At 41.6% G+C, this 26,454-nt stretch overlaps 3 protein-coding genes across 4 annotated transcripts in view; 1 reads left to right on the forward strand and 2 right to left on the reverse strand.

Annotated features, from left to right (window-relative positions):
• Positions 1-218: 218 nt before the first annotated feature.
• LOC121294051 (cytochrome c oxidase assembly factor 3 homolog, mitochondrial) lies at positions 219-8,199 on the reverse strand. The gene is made up of 2 exons (XM_041217591.1): positions 8,007-8,199; positions 219-419 (listed from the first exon to the last, which is right to left on the reverse strand). The coding sequence occupies exons 1-2, from the start codon at positions 8,197-8,199 to the stop codon at positions 313-315; spliced, it is 300 nt and encodes a 99-aa protein (XP_041073525.1). The 3' UTR covers positions 219-312.
• Positions 219-26,454, reverse strand: part of becn1 (beclin 1, autophagy related) — a 47,643-nt gene continuing 21,407 nt past the window's right edge. The window contains exons 13-14 of one of the 2 annotated variants that reach the window (XR_005946683.1): positions 8,007-8,225; positions 219-419 (exon numbers count right to left, since the gene is read on the reverse strand). Coding sequence is in view for 1 of the 2 variants with exons in the window: in XM_041217590.1 (XP_041073524.1) it covers positions 25,196-25,262 (67 nt within the window). In the remaining variant the exon portion in view is untranslated. Of the gene's footprint in view, positions 420-8,006; positions 8,226-24,281; positions 25,263-26,454 lie in introns of those variants that run through there. The other variant, XM_041217590.1, reaches the window with a different exon arrangement.
• Positions 20,745-24,803, forward strand: cntd1 (cyclin N-terminal domain containing 1; the record flags this gene model as incomplete). Its single annotated transcript, XM_041173779.1, has 7 exons — positions 20,745-20,766; positions 21,377-21,452; positions 22,750-22,918; positions 23,040-23,202; positions 23,614-23,758; positions 24,391-24,487; positions 24,657-24,803. Coding segments are annotated over 7 exons (819 nt in total), but the record flags the coding sequence as incomplete, so codon positions are not given.

Here is a 26,454-nt window from a genome sequence, read left to right on the forward strand (position 1 = left end):
TTCAAATATTTGATTATAATTATTCTTGCCAACCATATCTAAGTTACTAGTTTTAATAATAAAGCATCAAATGTATTCATTCAATTTTGCCATACAAACTGGGTATTGCAAGTCATGGATTTAGTAAATCATACCTTCAGCTATACTCTGGTTCAAGGCAGACACTGACAGAAAATAAAAACCTCTGTGCACTCTGAAAAAGGTACATCTTGATCCAGCATGTTTAATTTTCTTTAATATATATTGGCTGCATAATCGTTCAGTTCAATCAGTCATAAATCAGCAGTACACAAACTGTATAAACTAAGTGTTTCAGTTTACGGAAGTCTTGGAATCACTTCTTGTTTGAATACTTTTTGCTTCTTTTTCCAAATCATCAAAAAAACGTTCCTGTGACACTGAATAAAATGTGTATCCATCTAGGGACATTATTAAGGAAATATAAATAAATCTGCAAAAATCTATTCAAAATCTAATGTTTTGTAGTTGTAGTTCAATTTTTGAAATAACAAAAAAATCCCCAATCTGTTGTTGTGGCTAAATAAAAGTCATATATATGAACAGTTAGTTATCATTCATATGAAAATAACTTGTTGCAAAAAAACTTAGCCTCTGCTGTTTCATTTGGCAACAAACTGAAGAAAGAAAAACTGAAAGAAAAAGCTAAAAATGACAGGTCTATTATTCTCTCAGACAGAAAACTAAAATCCCGTTCTCCGGTATCAACTTAATGAATCTGTATTTTCTCCATGTTTTATTTAATGCGCAGCTTTATCAAAATGTTCTCAAACTGTTGAAAGTTTATGTATCTGAACCCAATCCATTTAAGATTTTGCCATTTATCGTGCAGTACTGCTTAGTTTTTCCTTCAAAATAATCCATGTTACATTTTTCTGCATTAAATGTCAGCTAACATCTATCTGCCCAATATACTAATTGGTAAATGACCTTTGAAGTTGTCCTCTTCAGTTAATCATGCTTCCTACTCTTATTATTTGCAATTTCAGTTATTGTACACCTATACCTGAGACCAGATTATAAATGTGTGTTTCTATATATAAAAAAGCAGATATCAGTTATTATCCTTTCAATCCACAAAGCAGTCAGTAAGCACTGCTCTCTGTTCTGTTCTACAGCAAACTTCCCACCTATGGTGCCAAATTTTTTCTAATGTGTAACTTAATTTTAGCAACATTTCTTCTATGTATCAACTTAACAAGCACCTTTTGAATAATTCAAATGCAATCTATCATATTTCATTAACATACTCCATTATGCCATTTACAAATCCATCCCTAATTAACTGGTTCTCTAATCACAGGCCGTTACTCTCCCACATGAGAATATTAGCAGCAAATGTGGGAAAGAAACAGTCTCTGGACAAGCAGCAATCAATGGCGGTGGTAGTTGTGCTGGGGAGAAAGGATTTCGACTGGGGGGTGGGATGGGGTTGGTGGGGTGGAGAGAAGTGAGAGACAGACAGAGAGAAGTAGCTGTGGATCCCAGCCTGTGGGGGAGAGGGGGGTTAAGAAGGTGCTGCGTGGCCTGGCGGGGAGCTGCGGGGAGGGACTGTAGGGAGGGAGAGAGGCTGCCAGGCTGAGGAGGTGGGGGAGAGAGGCCACGGGACCTGGGTGAGGAGGGCTGTGAAGAGACTCACTACTGGGGGAGGAGGTTGTGAGAGTGAGGCAAAGTGTGCGCGAAAGAAAAAGAGGGAGAGTGTGTGTATGAGAGAGATAGGGACAGTATGAGCGAGAGAGGGACAGTATGAGCGAGAGAGGGACAGAGTGAGTGTGTGACAGAGAGAGAGTATGTATGTGTGGGAGGAGAGTATGTGTGTGTGTCAAGAGAGTGTATTTGTGTGTGAAAGGAGGGAGAGTGTGTGTGCGTGTGTGAGGGAGAAAGTGACTGAGGGTGAGTCTGTGAGAGAGAGGGAGAGTACATGTGAGGGAGAGGAAGACTGTGTGTGTGAGAGAGGAAGGAGTGCGTGTGTGCACGAGAGAAAGGGAGAGAGTGAGTGCGTATGTGTGAGAGATGAGAGTGAGTGTTTGTGTGTGTGAGAGGGGGACAGAGGGAGGGAGTGTGTGTGTGAGCGAGGAAGTGTGAGAGTGTGGAAGAGAGAGGGAGTGTGTGTATGAGAGAGGCTGTATGTATGTGGGAGAGAGAGGGAGAAAGCGAGAGAGAGGAGAGAGGGAGAAAGTGAGAGTGTGAGAGGGAAAGGGAAAGAGCAAGAGTGTGAGAGGGAGAGTGCGAGTGGGTGTGTGTATGAGTGAGTGTGAAAGAGGGGATGATTGAATGTGTGAGAGGGAGAGTGTGTCAGTGAGGGAGAGAGTGAGAGTGTGAGAAAAGGAAAGAGCAAGAGTGTGAGAGGGGAAGGAGAGAGCGAGAGTGTGTGAGTGAGTGTGAGAGAGGGGATGAGTGAGTGTGTAAGAGGGAGTGTGGGAGAGAGTGAGTGTATGAGAGAGAGGGAGAGAATGAGTGAGAGGGAGAGAGTGTGTGTGAGAGAGTGAGGGAGAGAGTGAGTGTGAGAGGGAGAGAGTGAGTGTGTGAGAGAGAATGAGTGTGAGAGAGAGGGAGAGAATGAGTGTGAGAGAGAAAGGGAGAAAGTGTGTGTGAGAGTGAGTGTGAGAGAGGGAGAGAGTGTGTGTGAGAGAGGGAGAGAGAGTGTGAGAGAGAGGGGGGAGAGAGTGAGTGTGTGAGAGAGTGGGAGAGAGTGAGTGTGAGAGAGAGGGGGGGAGAGAGTGAGTGTGTGAGAGGGAGAAAGTGAGTGCATGAGAGAGGGGGAGTGAGTGCGTGAGAGGGAGGGAGAGAGTGAGTGCGTGAGAGGGAGGGAGTGAGTGCGTGAGAGGGAGGGAGAGAGTGAGTGCATGAGAGGGAGGGAGAGAGCATGTGTGTGAGAGAGGAGGAACGAGTGAGTGTGAGAACGAGTGAGTGTGGGAATGAGTGAATGTGACAGAGCGGACAAGTGAGTATGTAAGAGAGGGGATGAGTGAGTGTGAGAGAGAGGGAGCAAGTGAGTATGTGTGTGAGAGAGAATATGTAAAAGAGAGGGAATGAGTGTGTGTGAGAGAAGGAAGGAGTGTGTGAGAGAAGGAACGAGTGTGAGAGAGGGGACAAGTGAATGTGTGAGGGAACGAGTGTGTGAGAGAGATAGGAAGAGTGCATGTTTATGTGTGTGAGAGAGAGGGATCGAGAGAGGGAGGGAGAGAGTGAGTGTGAGAGAGAGAGGGGGCAAGCGATTGAGAGAGAGGGGACAAATGAGTGTGAGAGAAAGATAGGAAGAGTGTGTGTGGGTGTGTGTATTTGACTCACTCCCAATGGGAGTAAGCCAGAAACACACACACACACTCTCCTACATTCTAATGGTCATTTTTATTCTTTACTCTTATAATTAGAAATGTATTGCTACGACATTGCTTTATTTTTGCTCAGCAAGTTGTTTCTTTTCTTCAGACTGAACATTTTTTTGAAGTTCATGTATCTTTTCCGAAATCTGCTCATCAGCCCCTTTTCTAGCTTGAGCGAGAAACAATGGAAATGTTTCCCCCCCCTCCCCACTTCCAGGCTAACTGGTTGGACAAGCCAGTGCTGGAAGCTTATCCTATACCAATGTTTGTTAACTGCTGTCCTACCCTAAATTCCTTTCTCAAACAAAAGGCTGGCACATTTACCATATCCACTGACGTGTGATTGTGATCATAGTTATTTAATCACTGACCTCTCTCAACATCCATGCCATTGCAGCCTGACATTTTTGACTTTCACCAACTTTTCAGTAATGCTTATTCATCTCTTTTTAATTCGTTCCCGGGATGTGGGTATCACTGGCTGGGCATTTATTGCCCACCCCTAAATGCCCTTGTTCAGAGAGAGAGTCAACCACATTGCTGTGGGTCTGGAGTCACATGTAGAACAGATCAGGTGAGAACAAGATTTCCTTCCTTAAAGGACATTAGTGTGGGTTTTTACGACAATCGGCAATAAAGGGAGTGCAGCAGAAATTGGAGATCCTTGGGTGTTTCATCATCAGACTTTTAATTCCAGATTTTTATTGAATTCAAATTACACTATCTGCCATGGTGGGATTTGAACCCAGGGTCTCTGTGACAATACCACTGTGCCACCACCTCCCAACCTTAGTTATTCTGAACCTGCACCACCTCCTTCAATCCCACTACAGCAACCAACAGAAACAAAATACTCTTAGTATATCCACCATTCTTTTGTTCTGAGAGAAGATCATTTTCACCTCTAATCAGCTCTAGCTTTTGTCTAACTAATCTTTTACATTTTATATGTTCATACAATCCTTTTACTTATCCGTGGCCTAGCTAGCATTTCATTTTTGCTATATATATTTTCTATACATCACTTGATTTTTCTGTATGATCAGCTCTAGGTCTGTCATATTCTTTTTTATGAAATCTCACGTTAATTTTACTTTCCAGAAACACCCAAGGATCTCCAATTTCTGCTGCACTCCCTTTATTTCTGGGAATTTGTCTAGCTTGTAGCCTAATCATCCCCAGTTTGAAACTTTTCCCTTATTTGATAATTGACCTATATACATATTTTTCTTTCCAATTTGCCTCACTAATTTTATTATTTAATTTTGATTATTTTTCCCCCAGTCATTGTTGCCTCCTTTCAATTTTTACATCAATCCCAAATGTGATAGGGTTGCTGTTTCATAAATGTCTGCTTACCCTTATATTATTTTACTTTGTTCCCCAAATTATCTTCCATCTGATGTTTTAAATGAATCTTCCATTAAAACTGCAAACCTCTCCTGAATATTTTGTACCCAAGAATAGGGTGACCAACAGTCCTGTATTTTACACGATCGTCCCATAATTTTGCTAATTGTCCCACGTCCCGTCACGTTTCCTCCCAAGGTTCCATTTGTCCCATTTCAGCCTGCTCTGCCATTTAATAAGATCATAGCTGATCTGATAGTAACCTCAAATCTGCATCCCACCTACCCTCAATAACCTATCACCCCTTGCTTAGCAAGAATCTATCCCCTCTGCCTTAAAAATATTCAAAGGCTCTGCTTCCACCACCTTTTCAGGAAAGAGAGTTCCAAAGACTCACAACCATCAGAGAAAAAATGTTGCCTCATTTCCGTTTTAAATTGGTGACCCCTTATTTTTAAACAGTGACACCTCTGGATTCTCCCACAAGAGGAAACATCCTTTCCACATCCACCCTCTCAAGTCCCCTCAGGATCTTATATGCTTCAATCAAATCACCTCTTACTCTTCTAAACTCAAGCTTAGCCTGTCCGATCTTTCCTCATAAGACAACCTGCCATTTCCAAGCATGAGTCTGTTCTCTGAACTGCTTCCAACGCATTTACATCCTTCCTTAAATAAGGTGACCAATACTGTACACAGTACTCCAGAAGTGGACTCACTAGTGCTCTGTATAACAGAAGCAAAACCTCCCTACTTCTGTATTCAACTCCCCTCACAATAAATGATAATAGTCTATTAGCTTTCCTAATTACTTGCTGTACCTGCATACTAGCCTTTTGCGATTCATGCACTAAGACACCCAGATCCTTCAGCATCTCAGAGCTCTGCAATCTCTCACCATTTAGATAATATGCTTCTCTTATTCTTCCTGCCAAAATGGACAATTTCACATTTGCCAGATCTTTGCCCACTCACTTAACCTATCTATATCTTCTTGTAGCCTCCTCATATCCTCTTCACAACTTACTTTCCTAACTATCAGTCTCATCAGAAAATTTGGCAACCATCCCATCCATCCCTTCATCCAAGTGATTTATATAAATTGTAAACAGTTGAGGCCCCAGCACTGATCCGTGACACACCACTCATTACATCTTGCCAACCTGAATAAGACCCATTTATGCCTACTCTTGGCTTCCTGTTAGCTATCCAATCTTCTATCCATGCCAATATGTTAACCCCTACACCATGAGCTTTTATTTTCTGCAATAACCTTTGATGTGGCACTTTATCAAATGCCTTCTGGAAATCTAAGGACCGTTTTATCCACAGCACACGTTACTTCCTGAAAGAACTCCGGTAAGTTGGTTAAACGTGATTATCCTTTCACAAAACCATGTTGACTCTGCCTGATTACTTTGAACTTATCCAAGTGCCCCGCTATAGTTTAATTAATAATAGCTTCTAACATTTTCCCTATGACAGATGTTAATCTAACTGGTCTGCAGTTTCCTGCTTTCTGTCCCACTCCCTTTTTGAATAATGGAGTAACATTTGCTATCTTCCAAACTAATGGGGCCTTCCCCGAATCGAGGGAGTTTTGGAAAATTAAAACCAATGAATCAACTATCTTCCTAGCTACTTCTTTTAAGACCCTAGGATGAAGTTCATCAGGACCCAGGAACTTGTGAGCCCACAGCTCCAACAATTTACTCAGTACCACTTCTCTGGTGATTGTAATTTTCCCGAGTTCCACCCTCTTTTCTATTTCCTGATTTATAGTTGTTTTTGGGATGTTACTTGTATCCTCTATAATGAAGACTGATGCAAAATGCCTGTTCAATTCATCTGCCATTTCCTGGAGTTGAACTGCAGCCCAGAAGGAACGAAGAGAACGTGGGAGGAGCGCTGGAGCAAAATTTGCAATTTGCGAGAGGTTAAGGGGGTTCCAAGTGCTGGACCAGCAGCCCTAAAGGGCGTAACGACACAGCCCCAGGCTCGTGGGAGGTTCAGGCCCCATGCTCAGTTGGTGGGCGGAGGCATGCCCTCGGCTCCTGGGATTTTGGGCTCGAGGTTTGGTGGGGGGTCCAGGCAGGCCTCAGGCTCGTAGGGGGTACAGGGTCAAGGCTCATGAGGGGTTCAGGCCTGAGGCTCGGTCAAGAGATGAAGTCAGGCCCGAGGCTCGGCCGGGCCGGGGCGGTGAAGTCAGGCCCGAGGCTCGCCCGGGGTGGGGTGGGGTGGGGTGGGGGGGGGGGGTGAAGTCAAGCCCGAGGCTCCGCCGGCGTGGGGGATGGTGGGGTTGGTCAGGCCCGAGGCTCGGCCGGGGGATGAAGTCAGGCCCGAGGCTCGGCCGGAGAGTGAAAGCAAGTCCGAAGTTCAGTTGGGAAGTGAACGCAGGCCTGAGGTTCGGTCCAGTCCAGAACTTGAATCTCCATGTGCATCGAGGCTACCTCCCTGCACCTTCATCAGCAGCAATCCCCCACCCCACTGGCGAAGTGTCTTTAATTTTATTTCCTCAGATCTGGTCACCCTGACCAAGAATTTTTGACCCCCCGTTCCTGCTACATTCGTGCTGCCCCAAAGCAATGTGTGCTTTTGGCTCACAAATTACTGTGCAGTATACTATGTGCATTGATTTACATTTAATTCAAATTCCCTTCTGTCAAACTATCTCTGCAGTGCCTTCTTTAAACTTTTCCTCCACAGCACTTGTCATTCAGCTCACGAAGATATTAGTTCCAGCCCTGTTCAGATAAAGACCTACCATCCTGTACAGCCCCCAACACTGGTCCTGATGTCTCAGTGATTACCTCCTTTACCATTTCTGTACTCACTAATGCATAGCATCAGGTGAAATGCTGAGATTTTGAATTTTCAGTAAAGTTAGGAAAGGTAGAAATGCCTAGAACTCTCTCCCCCCCAAAATGCAGTAGATAATTGCTCAATTTATAATTTTAGATCTGAAATCAATAGATTTTTTGTCAGATTAGTGTATTAAACAATATGGATGGACGGAGTTACGATGCAGATCGGCCATGATTCCCATCGAAGACTGGAACAGGCTACAGGGCTGAATGGCCTACTCCTGTTCCTATGTCAATATGAAAACTTTATAATTCTGCAAGTACGTGCACGGATAGGTGTTAGCATGAAATTGCCGTACAAATGGTCCACCACACAATTTAATTTGATCGCAGAAACTAGCCTGTTAATCAACAGCAAATCAACTGTACCTATAATGATGCCCAAGCTAAGTATCTAAAGCCATACTTTTATCTCTATCAAAGCATTAAAAACATGATAGAAGGATACAGATGCCCAAGACGATTGCCCCGATAGCTAAGCCTGTAATCAGATTCCTCCCGCGCCGTTTTTGTAGGTTTTTATGCCACTGAGCCAGCTCCACTTTCCGCATGAACTCAATCTGTTCTTTGCTCAGATTGTCCTTTTTCGGATCCACACGTTTAGCAAACTCCGAACCTCCTTTAGAATTCATTTCCGCCATTTTTCCAACTCGCCAGCGTGAATACCCTGCGGAAGGCCAAATACGGAAAGCTGAAGGTGGCAAATCAAAAGAGCAAATCTCGTTTCTTAGTTTCAAACAAACAGCTAAAGAGGGAAACGTATTCGGACGTGAAATAAGCCCAGATATGTGGAAATTATGCTTCCTTATTTCAGAAAGGACGGAATGAAATATCACCAAACTCAATCATTTTGCATAAGAGGTGTTTGTAAAATAAAATGTTTGTCCAATGACGTATTTTTTAAGGAGGAAAAATAAGTTTGGGGAGGTAATTTCAGAGATTCGGGCCAAGGCAGCTGAAGGGACAGCTGAGGTGGTGTGATGAAAATTAGGGATGCTCAAGAGAATAGAATTGGAGGAGGGAGGAAATCTCAGAGTTGCAGGGCATGGAGGAGATCACGGAGAAAGGGAGGAGTGAGGCCATGGAGAGATTTTAAAACAAGGATGAATTTTAAAATAGACATTGCCCTGCTGGGAGCTAGGCCAAAGAAGACAGTGGTGTGGATGAACATTACTTGGAAAGAGTGGGAAAGTGGAAATGATCTACAGATTCAGCCACGATTATATTCCTAATAGAGTATGATCAGAAACACTGATTGGCTGCAGAATATGGATGCTGAAACTAGACAAGAGAAATTCTTTCATCAAAGTGTGTGTATTATATTTCTATGCTTCAGAATTAATGAGTGACAATCATTAAAATCAATAATATTAACAAGAGCTTTCAAATATCGGATCCAATGCAAAGGCTAAGCCTTTCTGTCTCTTGATCTCTCTTTTTAAGACTTTCCTTACAACAAATCTCTTTGACCAAGCTTTTGGTCACTCCTAATTATACATACCATACACACAGCTTCTGTTTTTTGTATTATAATTCTGTGAAGCACCTTGGAACATTTTTCATTATTATACTGATGATGAAGTTAAATCATGAGGCCATTGAAGTTTCCTGTAACCTTTAACCACTTGGTGGCAGTAAAGAACCACAAAACATAGAACACAATTATTCTTGTTGAGTGATACATGTGAAGACTATCAAAAGTTGAGAGCTGATCTCAGAGCCCAGGGGAAGAATATTGCCATCGTCGTGCAGGGGTGGGCCCGACACGCCGATGCGTAAAATGACGCGAGATGATGTCAGGCGTGCGTCCCAGAGGTGGCTGCGTGCCCGCTGAACTGTCAACAGCCTATTAACGCCATTAAGAAAGCAATGTACCTTATTAACAACACTGCTTGTCCAACCTTAAGGTTGGCGGGCAGACGAAGAGCCCAAGCAGCCTTCACGTTTTCCAGGAAACCTCATCCATGGGCGGGATGAGGTTTCCTGAACATTTTATAAAATCAATAAATAAATTTTGGTAAATTCACAAACATGTCACATGAGGGGACATGTTTAAATAATTTTTTACTTTATTTATAAAAAAAGTTTTATTAACAACTTAATATCAGCTCTGTGCCTCAGGGAGATTGCTGCGCTCTCCCTCCTCCCCCCGTCCGCACAGGTAGCACTGAGCACTACCGGCCATGCGTTACGCTGGGCAGGCCTTAATTGGCCCGCCCATATACTAGGGCGGCGCGCAGCTGATCATGGGCAGCGATCGGCTCCACGCCCACTACTGCCCAGTCCGCCTGTCATAGGTAAGATTCTCCCTAGAGAAAGGCAGATAATAAACAAGAAACATAGCCATTTGTGACTGAAAACCAGTCCAGACCGCTCTTCATAAAAAATTGTTTGCCATTAACCATTCAAAACAGAAAATGCTAGAAATATTCAGCAAATCAGGCAGTGCCAGTGGAGGGAGAAACACATTTAACATTTCAGGACGATGACTTATTGTCCATGGTACTTCTGTATTCGCCCTTCAGTTCAACTACTTGATAAAACTTGCTGTATGCTATTTCAATGGTACAGCTAAACCCTTGGTTTTAGTGTAAGATTCAGTGTAACAAGTCTATTTCGCGTATCAGCTATCCTTGTAGCTTATTCCATTGACAGTAAGTCTGGTCTTGCATATTGACAGTGTTATGCTATGGAATCAAACCCACTACAAATTTGAGAATGCCAAAGTAATTTTACTTAGGCCCCCTACAATCAAAAAAGATAACAGATATGCTGAACATGAAGTAGATTTCCTCCTTTTTTAAAGCAATATTTTGATAAGTACAAAAGTCAAAAAATATTAGTTGCACTCAAAGATTGCAATTTTTGTCACTTTTTGGGGACAATTCAGCCAGCCATTTGATATTCTTCTCAACTTCCCCCTCTTTAAAATCTGGTATTCAAGGCAACCACCATTTGTTTTAGTCGTTTATGGGATGTGGGCATCACTGGCCAGGACAGCATGTATTGCCCATCCCTATTTGCTCTTAAGAAGGTGGTGAGCCACCTTCTTAAACCGCTGCAGTCCATGTGTTTTAGGTACACGGTCACAATGATGTGACATCACAGAGATGGAGAACTTCAAATGAAAGAAACACCAGGTGCAAAAATCATCAACTTTTGGAAAAGACAGATTGTCTCCAGAAATTGCAGTTCACATCGACCTCAACTCCATTGGAATTTAAAGACCACCATGGAAAAAAATCTGCCTCAGCCATGAACACCAACAAAGGACTAACAAACAGTGAACTTTCTATTTTTTGCCTTTTATCATTGAATTTTAATTTGGCCAAAAAGTAACGTCCTACTATATAACTTGTAATTTTGCATGCCTGAATGTTTGTGTGTGTGTGTGTTGTGAAGGTCGGGATATAGGATTACCCTTTTAAATAACTTTATATCTTTACCTGGTTGGGTTTTTAGCTCAATGAAAACTGACCCCTTTGTATTGCTGAAAAATGGGACATGCTGTCCAAGTTTTTTGTCTTGCACTCGTTAGGACAGATTCGCAAGAATACTAAATCTAAAGGGAACAACAATATATACTTCATGAAAAGGGTGCTGATTGGTTGGCAAGAGAATGCTGATTGGTAGAGGCTTTTTCCATGGTGAACGCACAGGGAACTGCCAAACCTTTGTTTAAATTCAAACCGGACAGGTCGACTCTGATTGGTCAAGGCATTGCCATCAGGAATGAACCAGGGAATGGCTGTCGCCAAGCTTTTATTTAGTTGAAAAAGACACAATGCATGGACACGTTCTTTCTGTTTGCAAGGGACAGGGCCCTGTGCGTGAAGGTATGTTGCTTCTAGCACGCGTAAGTGAGCCACACTGCAAGTTCGACTGATAATACTAAATGGGTTGTCAGTATAATTCTTAACATAATCATGATTACTTAGCAAGTGTTCAATTGCAGAATCACATCCAATGTTGGTTGCTATGTTCTGAGTTTTGCAAGCACAGGCTGGTCGGGCAATGGCAGTACCTTGGCTGTTGCAAAAAGCTGAAGGGACATGCTGTTTCATACAATCCACCAGTCGTTGGGACGAATGGCCTACATACTTGGTATCACACCAGCAGTGAAATTCATATACCACACTACTGATTTGTGTGATAGGTAGAACGTCTTTTTGGCTTGATGTTAGTGCGGAAAGTGGAGAATACCACTCGTGTTGCTATTTCACAGTAGCAGCATGAAACGGCTAGCTTCACCTGATAGTTTTCACCTCAAAGTTTTGAGGCACCTTACCCCTTCAGGATAACCGGAGATAGACTGGGCACTTTTCAGGACTGACATTGGCAGCCTTTGGCCCATTTATGAGTTTGCGCAATGGTAAGCAGAGAATATTCCATCACATTCCTGACTTGTACCTTGTAGGTGGTGGACAGGCTTTGGGGAGTCATGAGATAAGTCACTCTCTGCAGAATTCCCAGCCTCTGACCTGCCCTTGTAGCCACAGTATTCATATGGCTAGTCCAGTTCAGTTTCTGGTCAATGGTAACCCCCAGGATGTTGATAGTGGGGGCTTCAATGATGGTAATGCCACTGAATGTCAGGAGTAGATGGTTAGATTCTGTCTTGTTGGAGATCGTCATTACCAAGCATTTCTGTAGCACGAATATTACTTACCACATCAGTCCAACCCTGAATTGTTGTCCAGGTCTTGCTGCATATGCACATGCTTCAGTATATGAGAGGTGGCGAATGGTGGTGAACATCGCGCAATCATCTGTAAGCATCCCTCTTCTGACCTTATGATGGAGGGAGGGTCACTGATGAAGCAGTTGAAGATGCTTGGGCCTAGGACACTACCCTGAGGAAACCCAGCAGCAATATCCCGGGACTGAGATGATTGATCTCCAACAACCACAACCATTTTCCTTTGTGCTAGGTATGACTCCAATTAGTGGAGAGTTTTCCCCCGATTCCAATCGGCTTAATTTTGCTAGGGTTCCTTGATGCTACACTCGGTCAAATGCTACCTTGATCTCAAGGACAGTCATTCTCACCTCACCTCTTGAGTTCAACTCTTTTGTCTATATTTGGATCAAGGCTGTAATGAGGTCAGGAGCTGAGTGGCCCTGGCAGAACCCAAACTGAACATCAGTGAGCAGGTTATTGCTGAATAAGTGCCACTTGATAGCACTGTCCACGATATCTCCCATCATTTTGCTGATAATCGAATGCAGACTGCTGGGACAGTAATTGGCCGGATTGGATTTGTCCTGCTTTTTGTCTACAGGGCATACCTCGGCAATTTTCCACATTGTTGGATAGATGCCAATGTTGTAGCTACACTGGAACAGTTTGGCTAAGGGTGCGGCTAGTTCTGGAGCACAAACCTTCAGTACTATTGCCGGAATGTTGCCAGGGTCCATAGCCTTTGCAGTATCCAGTGCCTTCAGCTATTTCTTAATATCATGTGGAGTGATGCTGATGCTGAGAAGGTTCATCCACCTGGCAAGTCTGGCTGAAAATGTTTGCAAGCCTTGTCTTTTGCACTAAAGTGCTTGGCTTTGAGGATGGGGATATTTAGGGAGCTATCTCCTCCTGTTAGTTGTTTAATTGTCCACCACCATTCATGACTGGATGTGGCAGGACTGTGGAGCTTAGATATAATCCATTGGTTGTGGGATCACTTTGCTGTGTCTATCGCATGCTGCTTCTGCTGTTTGGCATGCAAGTAGTCCTGTGTTGTAACTTCACCTGGTTGACACTTCATTATTTTTAGATATGCCTGGTGCTGCTACTGGCTTGCCCTCCTGCACTCTTCATTGAACCAGGGTTGATCCCTCGATTTGTTGGTAATGGTAGAGTGGGATATATGCCAGCCGATGAGGTTACTGATTGTGGTTGTGTACAATTCTGTCACTGCTGATGAGCACAGTATCTCATGGATGCCGTGTTTTGAATTGCTTGATCTGCTCAAAATCTATCCTATTTAGCACAGTGTTTGTACCACGCAACAGGATGGAGGGTATCCTCAATGTGAAGGTGGGACTTCGTCTCCACAAGGACTGTGCAGTGGCCACTCCTAACAATACTGTCATGGACAGATGCATCTGCAACAGGTAGATTGATGAGGACAAGGTCAAGTAGGCTTTTCCCTCTTGTTGGTTCCTTCACCATCTGTCTCAGATACAGTCTAGCATCTATGCCCCTGAAAACTCAGTCAGCTTGGTCAGTAGTGGTGCTAGCAAGCCACTGTTGGTGAAGGTCATTAAAGTCCCCCACCCAGAGAGTATTCTGTACCCTTGTCACCCTCTGTGTTTCTTCCAATTGCTGTTCAACATAGAGAAGTACTGATTCATCAGCTGAAAGGTGGGGGTGTGTGTGTGTGTGTGTGGGGTGTGTGTGGGGGGGACGGGGTAGGTGGTAATGAGCAGGGGTTTTCCTTGCCTATGTTTGACCTGCTGCCGTGGGGTCCAGACTCAATGTCGAGGACTCCGAGGGCAACTTTCTCCTGACTGTATACCACTGTTCCACCACATCTGGTGGGTCTGGCCTGCTAATGGGAAAGGACAGAAAGGACAGATAGTGATGGTAGTGTCTGGGACATTGTCTATAAGGTATGATTCTGTGAGTATGACTAAGCTAGGCTGTTGCTTGAATAGTCTGTTGGACAACTCTTCGAATTTGACACAAGCCCCCCGATGTTAGTAAGGAGGCTTTGTAGAGTCAACAGGGCTGGGTTTGCCCTTGTCGCTTGTCGTCTCTGGTGCCTAGGTTGGTACTGGGTGGTACCACCTTTCTGGACCCAAACTTTAAAAATTTGGGGAAGGACCTTGACCCATCATGGTCTGAGTCTGAGGAGAAATTTTCTCCAACAAAGACTGATTTTTCCCTTGTCCTTCAATTGAACTTTTCCACCTTAGACATGTCTGTATGACCCTAACTCAGATCTGAAATAGTTTCAGGCATAGCTTGTGTTGGAGTAACTATTGGTACTCTATTCGTATCCCAACAATCCAATTCATCAGGCTCATATGATTCTTCCCAACTCCCACCTTCAAGAATTTCTGAAGGCAAAAGATGTACAAACCTAACCTTTCCACTACCAAACATCTTGACCAAATATGTGCAAAGACTACATATTTTCACGACTCCTCCTGATAGCCACTTCAACCACTTATGATAATGATCTTTCACCTTAACCTTTTGGTTCAACTTAAGACTTCCTTCTCTCACTCCACCTCTATCATGACTCCCTTTCTGCCTGGACTGTTGCTCTTCTACTGACCATGCTGAATGTGGCTTCAGCAATGAAAACTTTGTTCTTGGCCGTCCTCTAAGAAACAATTAAGCTGACATTCTGCCGGTAGTAGCGTGAGGTGTGTTATGATAAGTAAACAAAAAAAATCACCAGTTTATGATTCAATGACATCTGCTGTTTCTTCCAATTTGTATCTAGCACTTGTTGAACAAGAGCACACTTAACAATTTGTACATTGCGCTCTGTTGCTCTATTTGAAGCAGGATGATATGGTGGGACTTGTGCTTTTTACCCTATTCATTTTATGAATTTTGCAAACTCTTCTAAACAAAACTGAGGTCCATTGTTGGACACAATTTCCTCTGGGAATCTATAAGCAGCAATCAAGCTATGCAAAATTTCAAGTGTTATTCGATTCAATGGAAACCCTTCAATGCATTTCAGATGGCTATCTATCATAATAAATAGCTGTTGCCATCCAAATTCTGCAAAATCTGTGTGCAGCTTCTGCCACATTCTAGCTGGCCATTTCCATGGTTGCAAAGGTTCCAATGGTGGCTTCTTTTCTACTACTTAACATACTCTACACTGTTTCACTGTGTCTTCTATGTACTTATCTAACCCTGGCCACCAAAGATAGCTTCCCATTGGACTCTTTGTCAAGCTCATTCCTAAGTGCTGATCATGAAGACCATATAGTAACTGCAATCTGTACTTCTCAGGAATTACGAAGCTGGCTCCCGGCATAACATAACCTTATCAACTGACAACTCATTTTTATGCATAAAAAAATGGAATGATTTCTAAATCCACCCATTTATGATTTAGTTGTGTACCCTTGCCAATGCAGAGTCCCTGCAAGTTGTTCTATCAATAGTGGAAAGGTTAGGTTTGTACGTCTTTTACCTTCAGAGATTCGTGAAGATGGGAGTTGGGAAGAATCATGTGAGCCTGATGAATTGGATTGTTGGGATACGAATAGAGTACCAATAGTTACTGTTGGTTCTGCTGTGACTGGCAACTCATCTATGTGTGGAAAGAAAAAAATCTTCCCAATTGGGCTCTGCCTCAGATGGGAATGGTAATCTGGACATCGCATTGGCATTACAACGATCATCCAATCATCTGTACTTAATGTCGTACTGATAAGCAGACAAAATCAAAGTCCGACTCTGCGTTTGAGCTAAAGCAGGTACTGGAGACTTTGGATTCAATATAGCTGCGAATGGCTTATGATCAGTTTTAATCATGAAACTATGATCATAAAAGTATTTATGAAATCTTCTTATTCCAAAAACCAAAGACAATGCTTCACATTCTATCTGATCATAATTTTGCTCACTGGCACTGAGGGTGTGTGAGGCAAAAGCAATCAGTTTCTCCTCATTATTATCCAACACATGAGAGATCACAGCACCTACACCATATGGAGAGACATCAGATCATAGCTTAATATTTTTGGATGCATCATAATGTACAAGCATGGTAGCATTTACCAATTAACTTATACACAATTTGAATGCTTTGTGCTCTTTTCTCCAATTCCACAGAAAATCCTTCCTCAAGAGTTCATTGAATGTATTAATAAGACTGCCAAATTTGGCATGAATTTACCAAATTCACGAAACCCAAAAAAGATCTGAGCTGAGGCATTCTGAGGTGTGGCGCATTTCTTATTGCTTGAACCTTACTCTTGGTAGGATGTAACGCATCTTTGTCTACCCTGTGACCCAAGTACTTTATAGGGTTTTGAAACATTTCACATTTATATGCCTTTGCCCGAACGCCATGTTATTCCAAACACGGAGCACCTTTTTCAATGTGAATTATGGTTCTGCCTGTGTAGAGCTAAAATAAGTGTGTCATGCAAATAGCACACTACTCCCTGAATTCCTTGCAAAATTTGGCTCATCACCCCAGGGAAAATTCTGGGGGTTGAAAGAACACCAAATGGCAGCCCGTGAAACTGAAAAAGACCCATGTATGTATTAATAGTCAAATCTGACTTAGACTCTGTCTAATTCGAGTTGCAGAAAGGTACTTGTCAGATCTAACTTTGAAAAAAATCTAGCCTCCTGACAGCATTGTGAACAGATCCTCCACGTTTGGCAAAGCACCAGACGGATTACATTCCAGTACCTGATTTACGGTTACCTTACAATCCCCACATATTCTTATACTGCCATCTTACTTTGGTACTACCATGATGAGAGTAGCTCAATTCCTCTGTTCTGCCTCAGAGATAATGTTCCCAGACTCAAGTCTTTTCAGCTCTTGCTCTACTTTCTCCCTTAGAGCAGAGGGTACTGGACAAAGCCTGCAATAAACTGGTCTTGCGCTCCTCTGAACCCACACATTAGCCTTATGTCCTCGAATCAGTTTGACGAAGGTAAGAGTCCATGGAATCCAAGGCAATTTGGCAAATTGGATCCAGAATTGGCTGAGTGGCAGGAAGCAGTGAGGAGTGTTTTTGTGACAGGATGCCTGTGTCCACTGGGGTTCCACAGGGATTGGTATTGGGTCCTTTGCTGTTTGTGGTATTTATAAACGATTTAGACTTGAATGTAGGAGGGTTGATCAGTAAGTTCGCGGATGACACGAAAATTGGTGGGGTGCTAAATACTGAGGAGGATAGCCTTAGATTATAGGAGGATATAGACGAGCTGATCAGATGGGCTGATCAGTGGCAAATGGAATTTAATCCAGATAAGTATGAGGTGATGCACTTGGGCAGGACAAACAAGGCACAGGAATACATAATGAATGACCCTGGGAAGTACCGAGGATCAGAGGAACCTTGGTGTGCATGTCCACCGGTCCCTTAAGGTAGCGGGACAGGTAGATAAGATAGTTAAGAAGGTATATGGGATACTTGCCTTTATTAGCCAAGGCATAGAATATAAGAGTAGAGAGGCTATGTTGGAACCGTATAAAACGCTTGTTAGGCCACAGTTAGAGTATTATGTGCAGTCCTGGAATCCACATTATACAAAGGATGTGATTGCACTAGAGAGGTGCAGAGGAGATTTACCAGGATGTTGCCTGGGCTGGAGAGTTTTAGCTACGAGGAGAAATTGGATAGACTGGGGTTATTTTCCCTGGAGCAGGAGATTGAGGAGGCGACATGATTGAGGTGTATAAAATTATGAGGGGCATAGATAGGGTAGACAGGAAGGAACTTTTCCCCTTGGTGGAGGGATCAATAACCAGGGGGCATAGATTTAAGGTCAAGGGCAGGAGGTTTAGAGGGGATGTGAGGAAGAATTTTTTCACCTAGAGGATGATGAGAATCTGGAACTCACTGCCTGAAAGGGTGGTAGAGGCAGAAACCCTCAAAGCACTTAAGGAGTATTTGGATGTGCAGTTGCAATGCCATGGCATACAGACTGTGGGCCTAGTGCTGGAAAATGGGATTAGAATAGTTAGGTACTTGTTTGACCGGCGCAGACTCGATGGGCTGAAGGGACTTTTTCTGTGCTGTAAACCTCTATGACTCTATGACTAATCAACTGAGGGTACTTTGCGATCACGTCTTTTTGCATTGTGAATCTTGCTTCTATGTAAAAATGCTTGTTCCAGTTTAACTTAAGCGCTGTTAACCAGTTTCTTCCTAATAAGGCTTGTTTCTCACCCTTCACTACAATGATGGGTAATTTTGCACATTGCTCCTTATATGTGACTAGAACTGACACACTTCCCATTATGGGGATTCTTTTCTCTTCCATAACTTTGAAATTCTAAGCATGATTTCTCCAGCTGATGCTGACTTTGTTTGACAGTATGGCGATTCAGGAATAGCGCTAACTGATGCACGCACGTCGACCTCCATGTTTATCGGAGCACCATCTAACCCTACTTGGCCCATGTCTAATGTCTTGCAAATTTCTCCTCTTATGCTTCAGATCACATGGATCTCAACTGACCCTTAACTGCTGCTGTTCAAAAACGCTATGCAGTGAACGCTGTTTCCCCCAGCCAGCATTTTCTCCATTTACATTCTTACATGTCTTGGCAAGATGTTTCTACTTCTTGTAGCTATAGCACTCTTACCTTCACAAATGGACAATTCTGTGCCCAGTGATGACCTAAGCACCAGTAGCAGGATTTTGTAGTACTATTGCTGCTACTAAATGCCTTCACTGGAGCCTTCTCCTTACTCAGCTACAGCTTATTTACTTAAGCAGATGATTGGCAGTTGTTAACTGACTTCTTTCGAGTCACTTCCTGCCTTGTCCATGGGCAATGCTGTTTGGCAAGTTAGGTCAAAATAAACTTTGGCAACGTCAGCAATTTACTGTGAATTCATTCACTTTTTAAACCACACACAAATCTGTCCCGCAATGCTCTCTCTTGAAATTCTCCAAAATTACAATGAATGGTCAGCTTTTTCAAACACATGATAAACACTCCAATGTCCTCATTGGGCAACTGATTCCTTGTTTCAAATCGATAGCTTTCTGCAATCTCCAATGGCTTAGCATTGTAGTGCTGCTCAAACATGCACAAAATGTCCAACAGCGGCGTGTCCTTTGGTTTATCAGGGGCAGGCAAATTCTTGAGCGTTTCGTACGCTTAGGGGCCTGCTTCCATCAAAAACATCACCATTTTCCTTTCTCACATTGCCTGATTAACAGCTGTATTATCAGGATGTTTGAGGTTAGTAGCAAGTGAGAAACATCTCTAGCCGCTCCACATACTCTCAGTCACAGCTGTATTCTTCCAGTAGCCCAATAATACCTGTTGATGCAGCGAACCTCAAAGGTCAGTCCACCTGTGTGTATGAACAGCCATTTTTCTAAGACCATATTTTTAAGTTTATTTCTTAGCAAGAAAAACCCTCTCAGTTCTGCTGCTAGTTTGCTGGAAGCTTCTCAAACCCAAATTTCTTCGTTGAGGGAAATCCACTATCCCATTCCTATTGCCAAACTGTGATATCATGGCAGGACAAAAACACTTGAGCATGCATATGGAGTTCTTCTGAAATGCCTCATTCTAGTTGTTGTTTATAAACATACATAGATGTACAAATAGCTACAAGAGGGTGCTTTTACATTGGGTGTGAATCCTGGAGCTGGGTTTCGTATGTGTTAAATTGCATGTGTCAGCTGCAGCTCAGTTGGTTGCACTCTCATCCACTGATCAAGTAGATTTTGGGTTTGAGTCCCTTTTGAGTACAGAATCTAGACTGACATCCCAGTGCTCTACTAAGGGCTTAGCTTTTGGATGAAACATTAAACCAAGCGCTAAGTCTTCCCTCTCCAGGTGGATGTGAAAGATCCGGGAGCGCCAATATTTTGCAGAAGAGCAGGCTCCAACCCCCGCCAGGGCTCTGGCCAATAGTTAATCCCAAAATCAACATCACACTGGAACAGATTATCTGGCCACCATCATCTGATTGTATAGTCTATGGGATTTTGATGAACTCAAAATCGCGTTTCCTTCATCATAAACAGTGACTTTACTTCAGAGCAAAAGATAATTCATCGACTGTAAAGCGCTTCCGGACGTCCTGAGGTTTTATATGTACACATTCTATTTTTCCCCCCCTCAAGTTTATTTTTTTTTTTCCTCGCACTTTGGAGCAGCATTTCCTCGTCCCTCTTATTGTTCGGGCGTCAAGAGACTGAGGGCTCGCGACCGATTCGAACAGTCAACAGTTACTGCGCGAGGCCGCAGCCGAGAAGGAGGAGAGGGCGGGTGGAGGTGGTGGGGTGGTGGTGGGGGAGGGCGGTGTGCGAGCGGCGGCACATTACGCATGCGCTTTGGAGATATGCCGTGGATCGGCGCAGCTTGTCTTTGGCGGGTTGGAACATAGCACGTGCGGCTATCCGCGCAGGCGGACTGAGAATAACAACTAAAACAGAAAGACTTGGAAAAACTCAGCAGGTCTGGCAGCATCGGCGGAGAAGAACAAAGTTGACGTTTCAAGTCCTCATGACCCTTCAACAGAACTTAGTAAAAATAGGATTATTATTATTATTACGGACTGAGAATATGCTAGCGGCCGACGCAGGCGCAGTGGGAGTGCGCCAAGGGGCCCGCGCACGTGGACGGGGGGGGAGGGCGAGGACGCCGCCATTTCCTTCAGACTCTCCGAAAGACCAGTCGGCCAAATTGGCGACTCGCTTCCAAAGCATTTAATGTGCATTCACGTGCACTCGACGGAATAGGTCAAGGGTTTTGTGACAATTACCCCCCGCCCCACCCCAGAGCCGCCCCTACAACATTTGACCAGGCCCTCGCACCTTTGGCACTGGGAGGCCCGAAGGGTTGTGCGGCCATGAGTAAAGTGGTGGTTGTGAAAACGGGCGAAAGCCGGAGCTGTTGCAGCAAAAATACGCCTCAGCTGGCGTTCAGCGCCGTTTCCCCGGAGATGCTGGAAGAATTTCTGGTTGATGTGGCTAAGGAAAATGAAAATAATTTGATGAACCTCTCTCAGCACGCAGGCTGTTTCAAAAAATTAAGATTAATAGGTGGGCTTGCGAGTATTCGCCGTCGTCTGTAAAGCCAGCTTGGTGTAAACTTTACTCGCATTTAATTCCTCCGTTTTTTATTTGTATCACAGAATTTGTTTTCCTCCTTTGTGAGCAACTGGGGCTTCACCAGGTCACGAGATATCAAGCTGTGGAGATACTGGAAAGGTAAAACAATATAATCCGCTCATGGATTTAGAAATTAAAGAATATGCTGTTTTATTAAACAGGAGCACAGGAATGCACAGGGATTGACAAAACACCACATCAGACCAACCAGTCAATCCCAAAATTATGACACAATACAAAGTTCTCCACTCTTGGGATTTTTATTTGACGCAGTTGATTTTTTTTCCAGCATCACATATAACATAAACAGTACAGCGAAATGCAATGCAGAAGTCACTATCATTAATTGCCTGCTTCTTCCCAGGTTGTGCTGTTAAAGTTCTGTAGTTGGAAATCTTTTGAAATCACTTGAACTGAGGTGAACTTGAACTTTTACAAGCTCAGGTGTTTTACAGAGAAACCGTTACACCTAGTTGAATAAGGTGTAACAGGGTTTTTAAACAGGTACTAAGTGCATTGTTACTACACAAGTTCTCTGGCCCTGAAAAACTAATTTTATGTTTGTGGAATATCAAATTTCTTCACAATCATTAAAATTACAAGTTCTAACATTTTTTGTATAAATTTATGTCCAAGTCCTTATTTCATTTTTTAAAATGATTAAAAGCAAAGGTTAAGTATTGTTTGTGTCACTAGTTTGCTAGCTCTGAGAATACTTCCACGTTACTGGCTACTTGACGCACTTGGCAACATCACTGTTGCTAGATGCCAGAGAGCCCCATAGTTGGCACCAGAATCAAATTACCGCTGAGAAAGTTGAAATCCACGCCACAGATCTCATTAGATCTTAGAGGATCACAGTGGGCACCATCAATTCACCACTGTTCTTTTTAAATTACTATAATTTCTTGAATACTAAAACAAGGGTTACATTAGAAACAGAAACAAAAATACCTGGAAAAACGCAGCAGGTCTGACAGCATCTGCGGAGAGGAACACAGTTAACGTTTCGAGTCCGTTCTCGAACAGAAGTTCTGTTGAAGAATCATACGGACTCAAAATGTTAACTGTTCCTCTCAGCAGATGCTGTCAGACCTGCTAAGTTTTTCCAGGTATTTTTGTTTTTGTTTTGGATTACATTAGGTTCAGTGTATACCCTGACTTCAGAATTTTTTCAATTTTTCTGTTTAAGGTAACATGTTTTTAGCAGCACAGAACGTTGAGAGTTTATTTTATGCCCAAAGATAGCAGAATAGATTTTTAATGGAAACAGCATACTGAGAAGTCAACAGTTTATATCATAAAGCTGGATTTCAGGCTCAAAAGAATTTTTAAAAACCTGTTGTGTTCTTAAATGTTAATTATGAGACCAGCTATAATTTCTTTTATTTTACAGGTTTATGATTCGCTACATTGAAAAACTCTATTCAGCTAGATGCACAGGTTCTGTGAAAAATGCAGAAAAATACGGCTGGGGACTATTGCAAGTTAGAATCCAAGATCACTTTGTGCTACGTATTATGTCTTGTGTTCAAATAGCAAGCAAGATCTCATTCCATTACCAGGTAAAGGATATCATCATAATATTTCTTGTGCAACATCACGCATATTATGTAAATTGCAAATTCCATCTTGATGTTTGACTTTAGCCAGGAACGCAACCTAGTTCTTCATCTCTTTCTCCAGATTGTTAATATTACTATGGCCCTGAAATTTCTCCAGTCTCTTGGTTACTCATATAAGAGAGAAGATTTTCTGGATTCAGAACTGCTTGTCCTTGAAACTCTGAGTTTTCAAGTCAATGTCCCTTCTCCTTTCACTCACACTGAAATATTATTAGAAGTCATGGGTGAGTGAGAAAAATGTAATCACTAGTTGATAACAATTAGGATGGTATTGTAACCTAATGCTGAACCTGGGGGCCAAATGACAGACAAAACTGAATTTCCATGCTTAACAGTATACGAATCTGGTGCTTCATTGCTGTCATGTAGTTACATGATGCCTTTACCAAATGAGTCACTGCAAAACCAAATATATACACTTGACTGAAAAAAAGGATTTGAAGTACATAGTACCACTACTAAATTACTGTTTGTCAGCTCTATAGCAATGATTTAACCAACAGCATGTATTAATTCTTTAAAAACCAGAAGTTTCACCTAAATACTTTTTTAAATTTCATTCCTATGTACTTTATAGCAAAATCTTGTTTAAACTATGTTCAAAATAACTAATTTTATGATTTTTTTTTAAAAAGGGTACAATGATCCATCAGTTCCAGTTAAAAACCTACATTGTATTTCCCTGAAGGTGCTGAAATTTGTTTACCTCATGAGAAACACCATTTATGAAAACTTACTAAAAATTACTATTGAAAATTCTACACCTAGTGAACTCCAAAGGCAAGTATTTTTATTTCTTACATTAGAATCAATAGTCCTTTAAAAAATCTTAAGCACTTTTGGTTCTATTTGTTAGTTTTTTAAACTCAAAAATAGTAGTGTTTTGAAGATGGTTGAGGCTTGTATTAAAAAACTTAGCTCCCATAAATTAAGCTTCAACCAAAAATACAAATACCACATATATGAATACCAAGAGAGGCAGTTAATTAAGTCTAATAGTTCAAGTAGACCACAAGTCACAAGTCAAGTCTAAGCTACAATCTTCCCTTCAGCTGAAGTCATTCTGCCACTCAAATTTTTTTTTCAAATAAGGCTTCCAGTTTTGATGCATCCTTTCTGTTACGCAGTGGTGTAGCACCATGGCAGTATGATTATTTTTCAGATAAGAAAAAAAGTTCTGCTCAAATTACTGAGTACAGAGAAAAAATTATTAGCTGTTGCGTTCACCCCCCCAAACACCTTGTTAACACACCTTGGTTGAGTGCTAATATCCACAGTCAGCAAGTTGGAATGGCAGACAGCCTTTTGGTTGACAATTAAGTGCATCTTTAATTTGTGTAAGAAGTCCAGATGTTTCCTTATACACTTTAAAACATAAATACAAAATCAAATAACATTTTACTTTATCATAGGGCAAAGTTTTTGTCTGTAAAGGAAGATTGCATGCTTCTCGCTGTTGGGGTCATTGGAACAAGTGCAATTATACTGAACTATACACCCTGGTTCAAGGTAGTAAATAATACAAATTATTATATATACAATACTGTAGTAGATATCAGTTAGATAATTTGTTTGTCCTATATTCAAGCATCTGAACTGCCTTCCTAGCAGCAAAGATAAGAAATAGATTGTCTTTAAAAAAATGATCTTAATTTTGTATCTTTTGTTTTACAAAAAGGTTGTACAGCAGCTGGCCTCAATTAGTGGTGTAACAGAAGAAAGCATTTCTGAGTTTTCTCAAGTCATACTAAAACACATTTTTCCAGGAGCAAATCATGAAATAAGTTCCAATGTTAATAGATACAGTATTTTGTCAGTACATTAATGGTAGTGGTTTTGTAAATTCTACATCAATGAATTGTATATCACTAATCTGTGAGGTATACAATTTTAAAATAATTTGTGAAAAAAGTGTAATCTAGTACGTATATCTGTAATATTCTAACACTTAATAAAGGTACTAAATTACATCACAAATACTTCTAAAATTTAAATTCATAGATGGAGGTTTATTTAAATGCTTTTTGCAATCTACTTAGGAATATGAAGAAAGCTTTTCCAGCAGGAAATAAATAAAGGACAAAATAAATTACTGCAAATGAAGGGGAAATGCTTATTAGCTGTTTGATCTCAACTTCGTAACCAAATTACTACTGGAAGAATTTGTCTGAAGCATATAACTTCTCAACAGGCTACTTAATTAAAACACTTACTAACTCAATTAACATGTTCATAACCGATCATGTAATGCTGGTTTTCAAATTTCTGAGGTACTGGCCAACCACTGGAGGAAAGAGAATGAAGGCAAATACAAATAATTATACTAATTCTACAAATTAAGCTCAAAAATATTTTAATTTGTGGCCACATTTTATTGTGTAAAGTAATTCAAAGTACTGAATATTTTTATCATGCAATAACCTTAAAATTTCAGTGCACTAGTATACAGCAATACACTGCATCAAGTAGGTGTCATAAGAATACATTAATACATAACAGTAACTTCCATAACTACAATTTCTAAAGATCCTGACTCATCAACACAATGACACCAAATACAGATTCTTCAATGAAAAGCCACCTCAACTTTTGATATGAAATACCTGCTTCTCCATCAGTTTTTTCAGTAGTGCAAATACTTGCTGAGATCAACTTACCCAGATGCACTATACGACTACAACAGCTAGCATTTAACTCTAGTTCAACATTATATGTGCTCCATGGCACTGGATTTCAACTCCGAATTTTTCATCTTAGATTCTATGCTATTTTATGGGACACATTATAGCATGCACCTCAGTATAACAAGATACTCAGTGCCAAGGAAACCATTACACTTGTGTACATGTTAAATGCATAAAATATTTTCCCAGGCACTGTCCTTCCTTACAAGATCTAATGTAGCCAAGACTTTGATCATAAATAGGCAAATCCCAAATCCTGTCACGCAACATCATAACTTTCTGCTGTCTTCAAAAGATCACAGCGGGCTTCTTAATCCTCAGAGTAAATCAACAAAATTCCACTCCATTCATCTGCACAAATAATATAGCAAAAACAGCTGGGCTCTTAACAAATTTGGCATTCTGGCCACAAATAGTTGAGTTTCTACTATAAATCAAGTTCTAAGCAATGTCTGAAATATATTCAAGGTGTTCGGATAAGTTTGAATTAAAGCAATGTTCAAAGACTGTGTGACAGCTTTGGAAAAACTCGTTTATTTTATATGTATTTCATTTTGCAAATTCATTTGAGCTTTCACTTCTCTTTCAGTGATACAATATAAAAAGCTGTTTTACAAAATTTCAAAGCTAGACCAAGTGTATAACAGGATCAATTAAGACAAGCTTTTACTGAGAAATAATATACTCACTTTCACAGAAGCATTTTACATATTTAGGTTATAAACACTAATCACTATTGATTAATTCTGGAAATGATGCAATGATTATATTGTAAATTTAATCCTTCAGTGT

The sequence above is a fragment of the Carcharodon carcharias genome, chromosome 23 (assembly GCF_017639515.1).
Source record: "Carcharodon carcharias isolate sCarCar2 chromosome 23, sCarCar2.pri, whole genome shotgun sequence".
In the NCBI taxonomy this organism is placed as follows: domain Eukaryota; kingdom Metazoa; phylum Chordata; class Chondrichthyes; order Lamniformes; family Lamnidae; genus Carcharodon; species Carcharodon carcharias.